The sequence below is a fragment of the Salvelinus alpinus genome, chromosome 16 (assembly GCF_045679555.1).
Source record: "Salvelinus alpinus chromosome 16, SLU_Salpinus.1, whole genome shotgun sequence".
NCBI lineage: Eukaryota > Metazoa > Chordata > Actinopteri > Salmoniformes > Salmonidae > Salvelinus > Salvelinus alpinus.
In genome coordinates, this window is record NC_092101.1 from 1,989,305 (window position 1) to 2,002,503 (window position 13,199).

The following is a 13,199-nucleotide window of genomic DNA, read 5'->3' on the forward strand; positions in this document are numbered from 1 at the left end:
CACAATACCCATAATGTCAAAGTGGAATTATGTTTTTGAATTTTTTTACAAATTAATTAAAAATGAAAATCTGAAATGTCTTGAGTCAATAAGTATTCCACCCCTTTGTTATGGCTAGCCTAAATAAGTACATTTGTACTCCTAAACTTAACAAGTTGCATGGACTCCCACTGTGTGCAAAAAATGTTTAATCAAATTGTATTTGTCACATACGCCAAATACAACAGGTGTAGGTAGACCTTACAGTGAAATGCTTATTTACAAGCCCTTAACCAACAATGCAGTTTGAATAACTACCTAGTCTCTGTACCCCACACATTTATCTGTAAAGTCCCTCGGTTGAGCAGTGAGTTTCAAACACTGATTCAACCACAAAGACCAGGGAGGTTTTCCAATGCCTCACAAAGAAGGGCACCTATTGGTAGATGGGTGAAGTTATTAATTACACTTCAGGTGGTGTATCAATACACCCAGTCACTAAAATAATACAGGCATCCTTCCTGACTCAATTGGCAGAGAGGAGGCAAACTGCTCAGGAATTTCACAGTTTAATGGCTGTGATAGGATAAAACGGAAGATGGATCAATAACACTCTAGTTACTCCACAATACTAACCTAATTGACAGAGTGAAAAGCCTGTACAGAATATAAATACTCCAAAACATGCATCCTGTTTGCAAAAAGGCACTAAAGAAATTAACTTTTTGTCCTGAATAAAAAAGTGTTATGTTTGGGGCCAATCCAATAGACCACATTACTGAGTACCACTCTCCATATTTTCAAGCATAGTGGTGGCTGCTCCATGTTATGGGTATGCTTGTAATCATTAAGAACAGGAGTTTTTAAGGACAAAAAAAGAAACGGAATGGAGCTAAGCACAGGCAAAATCCTAGAGGAAAGCCTGGTTCAGTCTGCTTCCCACAGACACTGAGATGAATTCACCTTTCAGCAGGACCATAACCTAAAACACAAGGCCAAATCTACACTGGGAGTTGCTTACCAAGAAGAAAGTGAATGTTTCTGAGTGGCTGAGTTACAGGTTTGACTTAAATCTGCTTGGAAATCTATGGCAAGACCTGAAAATGGTTGTCTAGCAATGATCAACAACTAATTTGACAGAGCTTGAAGAATTAAGAAGCTCTTAAACCTTGTTCACACTGAAGGCCTTAATGCTCAAATCCGTTTTGTTTTTCAAATCCGTTTTGGACTACTGACTGTCCAAACATCAAGTTACAAGTTACAAAATCTGATTTGTGTGTGTTCAGACAACAGTAATGGCGGGTGTGTGCACAGTGGTGTAGGCTGATTGGTGGTGGTGCTCGAGCTTCCTATCACTCAGAAGTTATGGAGCAAGCTAAGGTGACATGGACATTTCCCAGTTGTTTTGAATGTTCAAAATCATAGTATAAGAACACTTTTAAAGCCTCAAAGGATATGATGATTTAACTTTCAAAACGAGCTAGTTAGCTACCACATGTTCTTGTGAAATTGTCAACAGAGTAGCTAGCGAGAAACAAGATATGCCAAATAACAGTCTAAAAACCACTTCTGTGCAAATAAATCAGATTTGATCGTTCAGACACAAGTCACATAGCCAGGAATCATATTTGTACCCAACTTCAAAGCACCTACGAAGGTGGTTTGAAATGTGGCTTGAAATATCTGATTCCATATGCTTTTGGGGTGCTCAGACTGCAGGAAAAAGAACAGATTCGCCCAAAAAAATGGATGAGTCATTTCAAACTGCCAATGTGAACAAGACTTACACAGAAAGACTCACAGCTGTATCACTGACTCAGGGAGTTGAATACTTATGTCATCAAGATACATTAGTGTTTTATTTGTAATTATATATATTTTTTTACAAATGTTGGAATTTTTCCACTACATGGACAGAGTATTTTGTGTAGATCGTTGACATAAAAATTACTATTAAATACATTTTAATCCTACTTTGTAACACAACAAAATGTGGAAAAAGTCAAGTGGTGTGAATACATTCTTAAGGCACTATATCTGATGTAGGCATGTATTGTTTCTGATTGAAACATTCCTTTTCTAGTAAAAAAAATTTGGGACATAACTCTCAACATAATCTTGAGAACTATCAGAATTCTGACCCACGGGTTATCAAAGAAATATATTTTTCTAAGGCAAATGCTTACAGGTTGATAATTGAAAGATATGACAACATTTGTCAACTGACAGTTACTTGCGTAACTGCTAAAATGACAACAGGTAAGACCACCTTCTTTACAAAATCCTCCATCATAGCCAAATTCCACTCTTGCTGCAGACAAGGACACTACCGAACATCAGGAGACTGGAGGAGGCACAGACACCATGGCAACTACCTCAACTCAGGTACAGAACTTTTTATCTTTTAGGTTTGTATGTCTTAAGTCAAGTTTGCAATTCTTGTTGTCTTGTTAACATTGACCCATTAGATTTCTTCAGAACATAAATACTAAGTATTTGTTGTGTGGGGTCAATGACCATTGAGCCAAACCGCATTCTCTGTCTGACAATAGGGTGGTTACTTTCAACATAAAAAAACTATTTGTTAATCCCCAATTTAAATCCATTCAACTTTTACCAAGCCTTAAATAATTGTCATAATTCATGGAATTTTTATTAAAGGTGCATTCCATAACATTTTCATGTGCAAATAGCTCTTACTGTCTATGATAGCTTTCTACTGTCTATACAAGCAACCCTGTCCCTGGAGTGCTGCAGCTACTGCAGGATTTTGTTCCAACTGGGCAACACACCTGACCAACTGAGTTATTTGATCAGTTCAGTGATTGCCTAAATTAAATACACCTGGTCTTCCAGGTCGGCTAAATCAAGAGCATGAAGTGCCTGCAGCACTCCAAGACCAGCGTTGCCTACTCCTGGTCTATACGGTTTCTTTAGTCTATACTATACTATTTAGTAGTGTTGGGTTCTGAGAATATGAAATATAATTAGTTATGTCACTGAGGGAGAGAGGATAAAGTACAATATTTACATGATGTCTGGATATGTTATTGTTAGCCATCAGGGATCCTCTGGGGGTTGAAGAGACACAGTCTGGTACCAATAACCATGACAGCCTTGAGTTGGGGAGGAGTGAGCACTTTGGGGTAGAGGTCAGGTCAGCTGAAGTGAGGAAGAACAGATATCACTAAGGTTCTGTCTAGCAACAGAGATGCATTGGCTGTTCAGATGTGTAGGAGGAGACAGCATAGGAGAAAGGAGAAATTTCAGTGCTTGTGTGAATATGTTTTTGTCTAATGCAGCTGTATTGACCCTCTGGGAAGAATAAACTTGGTTTTAGCTTTCATAGTGTCCATTGAGTATTTACTTTGAGAATTAGAACCTAACAATAATGGAATAACATTTCTTGAGTGTCCGGCCCAATATAACACAATACAGTATAACATGTTGATATGCCACAAATATCAGATTGGTTTTTATCTCTTATAATATAGGGTCTTCAGACAGATTGTAGATAAACATTAGTATGCATCCAACATATTTTCATAGTAATAAGGCAGAAGTAGTACCATTACACAATAGATACACAGGTGAAAAGTTAATTGTAACACTGTTGATATGCTGCAATAGGTTACAATCAATGTTTCCTCTAAGCTGTACAGTTCCCCTTGGACTGCCACACAGAAGAAATATCAGCAAGCACAAAGAAGCAAGAGCTTGAACTTCACTCAACTTTCTAGAGTTCTCCCCTTTCACTCTACTGTGGGAATGATGCTCGAATCAATGCAATATTAGCCACTTTCAATGTAACAAACCAAACCAAAATGACCTATGCACGACTTAGTATGCAAAACTAACTATGCAAGACATTTTCTTGTAGGCAGAGCGCATTGGAGTACACTTCTATTGCAATGACAGGCCCGACTCAGGCCCATACTCTACACAGACCAGCGCACCATAACCAATCAGAGCTGCAGTAGGCCTATATGCAAATAGCCATTGCCATATATGGATCTGTGCCATTCACTTTGAACCGGACTGTGTTTATAGCACTTTGTAGCCACGTGTGTACATTTGTTCATATTCTTTGCTAGTTACTGAGTTATTAGCCCAGTTATAGCTAATTTCTAGTCAACAATGGGGGAGTGGTTTCTTCCTACAGTATCACAAAATGTGTGCATTTCTAGCCATATTTGAAAAGCAAATCAGGTAAAGAGCTTTTTATGTCTTAAAGTGTATTTTGAGATGGTCTTGAATAAGCTAAGTTGCCAATAAGCAGGGGGTAGCATAATTTGTCTGTTTCTCTCTAATAATGGTAAGGTAATAATAATTATTTTTATTTCGTAAAGTGGTTTCTTGTATCAAACAACACAACATTTTCAGTCACCTTGTCTGTAGGACAAGTGGATAGACAGGTTAATGTCAAGCCCTGCATGTTTTTGTCAAAAGTCTTTGATGGTAGGCCACTGTGGTGGGTCTACATTATGATCAAATAGTCACAGCAGCCTACTTGGCTGTGACCTAAAGCGAGTACAGCCTCAGTGTTCACAGTAAATGCGCGTCGGAAGTTGCACAGATTTTTACAATGTTCAAGTTTCCGCTCAGCAGACCTGAAATTTGCTCAGTGCCAAAAATGTTTTGAGTTAACATTGGTTACAATGTCTACTGAATATGAACTATCAACTTCATTTTTGTTTTAAAAGCATCTTTGAGATTCTTCATGTAATGAAAAGCGGTATATCAATTAAATGTATAATTATCATTATCACTGTCACAGCACTTTGTGCAACCAACCCCAATGTTCTGACGTTTCTGTAGAATGTGGAGTTTGTGCGGACCGGCTATGGCAAGAATCTGGTCAAGGTGCTGTATATCAGACGAGAGGGAACTCACCACTACATCACTGAGCTGACGGCTAATGTGGAGCTCACCCTCAAGTCCCGCAAGGACTACTTGACCGGTGACAACTCGGACATCATCCCTACTGACACTGTCAAGAACACTGTCCATGCACTGGCTAAGCTGAAGGGAGTACGTGGTTGTGCACTCACACCAGATACATAGAAAGAGTTTAAAGGTTTGGGAAGACAGCTATGATCATCTGAAAAGTAGACGGCAGAACGCTGAATGAATGAAAGCACTGCAAATGGAATGGGTAGCCAAAATGTCTTAGTGATATAGTTCACTTCAATATCAGTTTGTTAGACACCCCTAAAGGGTGGTCTAATGTCAAGATGAGTGCATTTCTCTAACCTGAAACCAGCCTGATTGCAGCGCCAATCTTTCTAAGAGGTTCCACCATGCTAGCATTTGTCATACTCTGTTGTGTAAATTCAACAAAAATGCATCAGTCTCACTTGAAATGGAAAGATAGGCCAAATCTAATTTCATATATTTATGTCTTTCCAATTGACTTTAATACAGGACACCTCAGTGATACTAAGTCTGTGTTTTGTTTAGGTTTTGACCATAGAGCAGTTCGCCATGGACATCAGCAAACATTTCCTGACAGCTTTCAATCATGTGACCAGGGTAAATGTGAAGATTGAGGAGGCACCATGGAGGAGACTGGAGAAGGTACAGTAGAGTAAGGCTGGATTCAAAATCCAAAACACAAAGCCTTTCTTTGACGACTTGTTGACATCTTAAGGGTCTAGATAGGTGAAAGCAATAGGGTGCAATCAACATTTAGTCTATTGGGGTGTGAAATAGGTTGCGATATCACCATACCGCCAACACTTCAGTCCCTTCAGCTCTGCGGGGACACTTTGAGGGGAGAAGGAAGTTGTTTGGAATGACGTCTATGATGCTATACGCTTTTAGATGTGAGACCCGTGTATACTCTGTAAAAGTATACATGGATTAAGTGACATTTAATAGTGATGCATTTAAATGAGGCTCGTCTTTCTTGCACAGAATGGTGTCGAGCATGCACATGCATTCATCTACAGCCCTGAATCCTGGCGCTTCTGTGAAGTCGAACAGAATCACAATGGTGAGCAAAACACACACAAAGTTGAAAATGTCACAGTACCGTAACGTCTTATTTCAAGCACATAGAACTAGTGAGCTAATAACATCACTTTACATACTAGAACACAGCTATGTGAAAGATATCTTACCATCAGAATCTACCTTTAGCACATGAACAACTTATTATCAAATCTGTATGAAGCTAAAATGTATGAAGGTTTACTTTGAATGATGAGTGGTGAACCTAAAAGCAACGTCATATTCATTAGGCACCAAACCGAAGAAAATGCTCTGAAACTGAGTAAAACAGGGAGGTACAATCTATACTTGTCCAATTAAGCTAGCTAGCATGAATGCCAGCCAATACTAGCTAGGTAGCTGGCTGTACAACAACCACAATGCTGCTCTGGAGAGGTCACTGGATGGCAGTTCAAATATCACAGCTAGCTAGCTAGACATTTTGCTTGCTAAATTTTTTGGTGTAATCATGTGTGAAAGTAACTCTCAAGAACCCAAGCCCATACAGCAGTCAGTAGGGCAAGGGTGAAATGCTATAGCTACTGTAACTAGCTTTCCTATTCTGTATGGACTTCCATGTGGTCATTGAGTGCTAGCTACCTGACTAGTTACTAGCTGTCTGTAAACAAAGCTACAGACTCATCGTCATGGCTGGAAGAGGCAGGGGTCACATGACCTTCAACCTGGAGGACTTGGGCATAGGAAGGGGAGACAGCATGCCCCCCACCACCTTTAAGCCCTCACCCCTCTTCCTTCCAATGCCAGTCCAGCCTGTGCCCCTGCAGACAGGAGAGGAGGTGGAGTACATGCTGGCTCTGAATCAGGAGCTGAGGGCCACCAACAAGACCCTGCCCTTCTACATCAGACGGGCTGCTCACAAAAGAGATGTCGATCGCTACTCTGATAAATAAGCACCAGATCGGAGAGCCCAAGGACAGTGCCATTGAGTGGAGTTCAGACTGGAGCAGATTGCCTAAAGAGCTTTGCATTAAAGTGAAGAAAGCCTCTGGCTAAAAGACATCCACTCCAAGTTAAACGACCAAAGAAACCTCTTGTGGGAAAAGAGTGAGATTCTCACCAAGCTGGAGACTCTCGAAAAGAAAGAAGAGGCGGCGAACTCTGAGGAAGAGTAAGACGGGGAGAAAAAGAAGACGAACGAGGAAGAAGAACAGGCAGAGGAAGAGGACTACAAGGAAGACTTTGAAGAGGATACTGACTACATCAACAGAGAGGAGTTTGGAGGGGACAGCGATGACAACATGGACGATGCTACTTACTGAGAGACCGTAAGAGTGCTGATAACACTAAATAGACTAGAAGAGGAGGCCTTATTTAATCCTCCCGGTGGACGCAATTACAGAATTTTAATTACTTGTGGAGTCATTGGCCATGATGACAGACATTGAAGGGTTGCTGCTATTCAGCCTTGACAGCTATAGTCTAAAACATGTAAAGAATGGTGGAAACAGTTGCTCAATGAAGATGTCTAGAGCGAATACTCAGGCTTGTTGTATGTGGTGGTTTAAAGTGCCAAAGATACTAATTAGTCATGCTGACTGTTCCCCTTTCTTCAGCTATGTTGAGGTAGTAATGGGAGCTGATTTATTTACAGGCCATTGTTTCCTTTTATAACTTCAATACTAGATTTTATGGTTTTAATTAACAAATGATGCGCAATTGCAGTGATCTAGGGTTTTTAGAGTAAAGGCATGTTTTAGAGAAAGGTATTTTATCTTTTACAGTTCCTTGGTGTAACAATATTTTTTTTAAGTGTATACGACAAAGGTTTTGATTACAGTTTTCAATGTCTTAGGCTAATCGAAAAATGACCTTTGTTCATTTTAAATATTTTATTTCTGTAATGTGACATTTCTGTTATGCGATTTGAAAATGTGAAAGTGTTGAATTTGATTCTCTAAATACATTTTAAAGAACCCTAGCAAATAGTTGTGTTTTGTATCAACCAGCAGATGGCATATTACTCCAAGGCAAATCAAGGGGTGGTTTATGTTCACTGTGTGTAGTTCGTAGGTTATGCAGAAAACAAAAAAAGTTATTCACCATTGCCGAGTAAAGGGCCATTTATAGTGGAATAGTGTGATCCTCCACGGCGAAAAGAAAACCCTTGAAACCCAAACCTAATCTAGGGGCAGAAAGTTTCCATTGCATGACTAGCATTAAAAAAAGGCATTGTTTATTTCTTTACTCCCAAGTCTTCTGCTCTCTTACCGTTGGACTTTGAGAAATTCTCATCCAAACAACATTAATAACACTTAAACGTGGCGGAAGGTAGCCTCAAGGTTAAAGCGTTGGGCCAGTAACTGAATGGTTGTTACAATCCCAAAGCTGACAAGTTGAAAAATCTGTCGCTGTGCCCTTGTGCAAGGCACTTGCCACTAATTGCTCTAGGGACGCTAGACACTGGTTATGACCCCACTTCCGGTGGGTGTCTCAGGGGGTGTTGGGATAAACAAACACATTTCTATTACATACTTGTGCGTAACAGGACAAAAATAAGCCCTCGCCTCAAATAATAATAATTATTATTATAAAAAACACGGTCCACAGTCTGTTTACTACTCATTTAACCAGAATTCATAGATCGGCAGGTAAGCTTGCTCTCGAGCGTCTAGATGTTCTTTACCATTCTGCCATCAGATTTGCCACCAATGCTCCTTATAGGACACGTCACTGCACTCTACTCCTCTGTATTCTGGCCATCTCTGTATACCCGTCGCAAGACCCACTGGTTGACGCTTATTTATAAAACCCTCTTAGGCCTCACGCCCCCTATCTGAGATATCTACTGCAGCCCTCATCCTCCACATACAACACCCGTTCTGCCAGTCACATTCTGTTAAAGCTCCCCAAAGCACAGACATCCCTGGGTCGCTCCTCATTTCAGTTCGCTGCAGCTAGCGACTGGAACGAGCTGCAACAAACACTCAAACTGGACAGTTTTGTCTCAATCTCTTCATTCAAAGACTCAATCATGGAAAATAAAATTAAAAACAGGGATTTTCATTTTCCATTGCAAAATACTTTAAAACATTTTTTGTTGTTGTTTGCCCTAAACAACCCTGGTCTTTCCCTCTGTAACATTCCCCCACAGAGAGTCCTATTCTTCACAGTGGCGTGAAAAACATGAAGGTGCTGAAGACCACTCAGTCTGGCTTCGAGGGCTTCTTCCGAGACCGCTTCACCACTCTACAGGAGGCCAAGGACAGGTGTTTCTGTACCTCTGTCTACGCCAGGTGGCGCTACAACAAGGTCCAGAATGTCAACTTTGACAGCACATGGTAATTCCCTGAGTTAATGACCTGTGTAAAAGAACAGTTCAGTTCATTAATACTGTACATAGTGCCCCATAATACTCTTGACCTAACACCTGTGATATGTAAAACAGATATCATTTACACGTTGGAAACAAAGCTGTCGATTAACCTTTTACTGCAGTGGGCTAAATCAGGGTCACACAGAGGGATTATTGGTACTCTTAAACAAATCTACTTTGAAACAACAGTAAGCTGCAAGGTGGCGCCGATAGACATGGCAGCTCTGCTTCTAGCTCCTAAGCACCTATTCAGTATTTAGTTTTTTTGTGTGTTATTTCTTACATTATTATCCCAGAAAGTTTTTTGCGTTATTACATACAGCCGGAAATAACTTTTGGATATCAGATCGGCGGTAACTCACCAGCATTGCGACTAGGAATACAACTTTCCCGAATTGGATCCTTTGTTTGTACCCCCCAGGGCAATTGAACTTACCCCAAAGGCTGCTCCAAGACGCCACCGGCGGAGAAGAAGGCGTGCACACCATGCACCGCTTCCGAGTATATTACTCGCTAATGTTCAGTCTCTGGACAATAAAGTAGACAAGCTCAGGGTGAGGATTTCCTTCCAGAAAGACATCAGGGACTGTAACATACTATGTTTCACGGAATCATAGAACTCTCGGGAAATACTGTCCCCGTCAATACAGCCAGCTGGGTTCTCAGTTCATCGTGCAGACAGGAAGAAGAAAGGAAAGAAGAAAGGCGCTGGTGTATGTTTCATGATTTACTATTCATGGTGTGATTGTGATAACATACATAAACTCAATGTATTTTGTTCACCCAACCTAGAATACCTCACAATCAAATGCTGACCGTATTACCTCCCAAGAGAATTCTCTTCGGTTTTAGTCACAGCCGTGTTTATTCCTCCTCAAGCCGATACCACTACCGCCCTCAAGGAACTACATGGGACTTTATGCAAACTGGAAACCACATATCCTGATTTACTGTAGTTGGGGATTTTAAACAAGAAAATTTGTTAATTTCTTCGCCCGCTTTGAGGATAAGACAGTCCACCTACGTGGCCCGCTCCCAAGGACTGTGGGCTCTCGTTCTCCGTGGCCGACGTGAGTAAGACATTTAAGCGTGTTAACCCTCGCAAGACTGCCGGCCCAGACGGCATCCCTAGCCACGTTTTCAGAGCATGCGCAGACTAGCTTGCTGGAGTTTTTACAGACATATTCAATCTCTCCCTTTCCCAGTTTGCTATCCTCACTTGCTCCAAGATGTCGACCAATGTTCCTGTACTCCCTAGACCCACTTTAATTTGCTTACCGCCCCAATAGATCCACACACGATGCAATCGCCATCGCACTGCACACTGCCCAATCCCATCTGGACAAGTGGAATACCTACGTCAGAATGCTGTTCATTGACTATAGCTCAGCCTTCAACACCATAGTACCCTCCAAGCTCATCATTAAGCTCGGGGCCCTCATTAAGCTCGGGGCCCTGTGCAACTGGGTCCTGGACTTCCTGCGGGCTGCCCCCGGGTGGTGAAGGTAGGAAACAGCACCTCCACTTCGCTGATCCTCAACACTGGGGCCCCACAGCGGTGTGTGCTCAGCCCTCTCCTGTACTCCCTGTTCACCCATGACTGAGTGGCCATGCACGCCTCCAACTTGTGAAATAATGAACAAACTGATAAGCTTGGGGAAATATTCAATATTCTACTGTTTTTTGCAGGAACTCTGTCAAGGAGACAATAATTGAGAAGTTTGCTGGCCCATACGATCGTGGAGAGTACTCTCCCTCGGTGCAGAAGACCCTCTACGACACACAGGTCATAGTCCTGGATAGGGTGCCTGAGGTAGGTTCACGCAGAATAAACAAGAAGTCACTTTATGTCCAACATGATGGACATTCCACTCCAAAATGAAAGTTTGTCTGATGTTTTCAAACCTTTAGAGTAGTAGTGTTCTGTTGAGATAAATTCATGTCCTAGGCCATCTGTTTTATAGATCATAGCAATGTAAACGATATGCCACAATCAAAAATGGAATGGAAAATATAAGCACTGTGTAATTTGTAGATATAGGGGGCTTATCTTTTCCATTCATTTAGGAATATAGCTAGATCTACACAACTGATGTCGAGGGATCTGTCATCTTGACATTAGGCTACTTTTGAGGTCTGAAAACACTGTCAATTTTGTATTTGGGCTTGTAACGTCCCTTTAATCTGACTCTGACGGAAGCTAGAGTGCAAACTGCATGCTGATAAAGCCTATCTGCCCTCTTCCTCTAGTTTAGGGACAGTATATAGCCTAACTCTCACACACTCACACACATGCATACACACTTTTAAACAAAACAAATAGTGTTTGTATTTTTCGTGATTACTGATCAATTAATTTATACATTTATAATTATTAGGTTTTCTTATTTGTTATTTGGCTTCCAACCACACCTGCACAAGTATTAAAAAATAAATAAAATAGCAGTATTGTCTATCACTTGTTTTTCCTTGGTGCAAATAAATAAAACTATTCATAAAGAATCTCTGATGTGGGATCAGATTCTCCCCCTGTCCATGCTATATCAATCATTATGATCAAAAAGGGAAAACCTAGATCAGCAGTCCTACTCAGAGACGCTTTAAGAATATGGGCCCTTGTTTCAAAACACTAAGTGTTACTGTGTATGTCTGTTTCAGATTGAAGAGATTGAGATAGTCATGCCTAACCAACATTATTTCACCATTGACATGACGAAAATGGGTCTCACCAACAACAACGAAGTGAGTTGCAACCGGAGAGATACTCAGATGGCCTGTTGCTTCGAGTCGATGCTTCTCCTTGACCTACCTTTAAGGAAGAGATAGACAGAAAATGATTTGTTATGCGTTCTTCCTCTATTTCAATTTTTTTTACACTAAATTGTATATCGGAAAAATTTGAAAAAAGTGTGATGTTACAACTATTACGACAACAGTTGGCAGCATTTCTACAATTGAACAACTTCATCACCACTGGTTGCTCACTGTGGGTTGAATATCTCGTTAACGCAGTGCCTTTTCCTTCAAGGTTCTTCTGCCATTGGACAATCCTTCAGGGAACATCATGGGCACAGTACGCAGGAAGCCACAAGCAAAGCTATGAAAAGGAACACAAAGCTACCCGAAAATACTTTAATCACAGTGAGAAGAAAACGATAATTAATGTACCATCGGTTAAGATCTCTCCAAACACAGCATACTGATCAATCTACAAGGCTGTGTTCATTAGGCACCAAACAGAAAGAAAAACAAACTGAAACAGGGAGGACTAACCTGTCCACTTTTTTCTCTGTTGCAAATGTATTTCCATTGCGTGCCCTAATGAACACTACCCAGGCACATGTTAAGTGAAGTAAAAAATGTACAAAACTGTATCCTTGCCAACAATATTACTTCCCTGAAATTGCAGAGACAAGTTTGTTCATGTTCTGCAATTAAGAATTTCAAGTGTAGAAAGTGATTCACCCCACATGGTAAATCTTATCCTAAAGACGAGTCAAGGTGAAACTTTTGCTTTACACCAATTGCAATTGATCAAATAATTGTGTGTGCAATTACATATAATTCATATTTTATAAGACAACAAATATAAATATACAGTTGAAGTCAGAAGTTTACATACACTTTAGCGAAATACACTTAAACTCAGTTTATCACAATTCCTGACATTTAATCCTCGAAAAAATTCCCTGTTTTAGGTCAGTTAGGATCACCACTTTATTTTAAGAATGTGAAATGTCAGAATAATAGTAGAGAGAATGATTTATTTCAGCTTTTATTTCTTTCATCACATTCCCAGTGGGTCAGAAGTTTACATACACTCAGTTAGTATTTGGTGGCATTGCCTTTAAATTGTTTAACTTAGGTCAAACGTTTCGGGTAGCCTTCCACAATA

The 13,199-nt window shown here is 40.5% G+C and overlaps 1 protein-coding gene and 1 pseudogene across 1 annotated transcript; both read left to right on the top strand.

Moving 5' to 3' along the window:
- Nucleotides 1-2,229: 2,229 nt before the first annotated feature.
- On the top strand, nt 2,230-12,676 carry uox (urate oxidase). The gene is made up of 8 exons (XM_071344485.1): nt 2,230-2,364; nt 4,798-5,010; nt 5,440-5,556; nt 5,896-5,974; nt 9,083-9,269; nt 10,994-11,117; nt 11,963-12,046; nt 12,333-12,676. Exons 1-8 carry the CDS (start codon nt 2,344-2,346, stop codon nt 12,405-12,407), a joined length of 900 nt encoding a protein of 299 aa, XP_071200586.1. The 5' UTR covers nt 2,230-2,343; the 3' UTR covers nt 12,408-12,676.
- Nucleotides 6,494-7,380, top strand: LOC139540661 (DNA-directed RNA polymerase III subunit RPC7-like pseudogene; annotated as a pseudogene).
- Nucleotides 12,677-13,199: the final 523 nt, after the last annotated feature.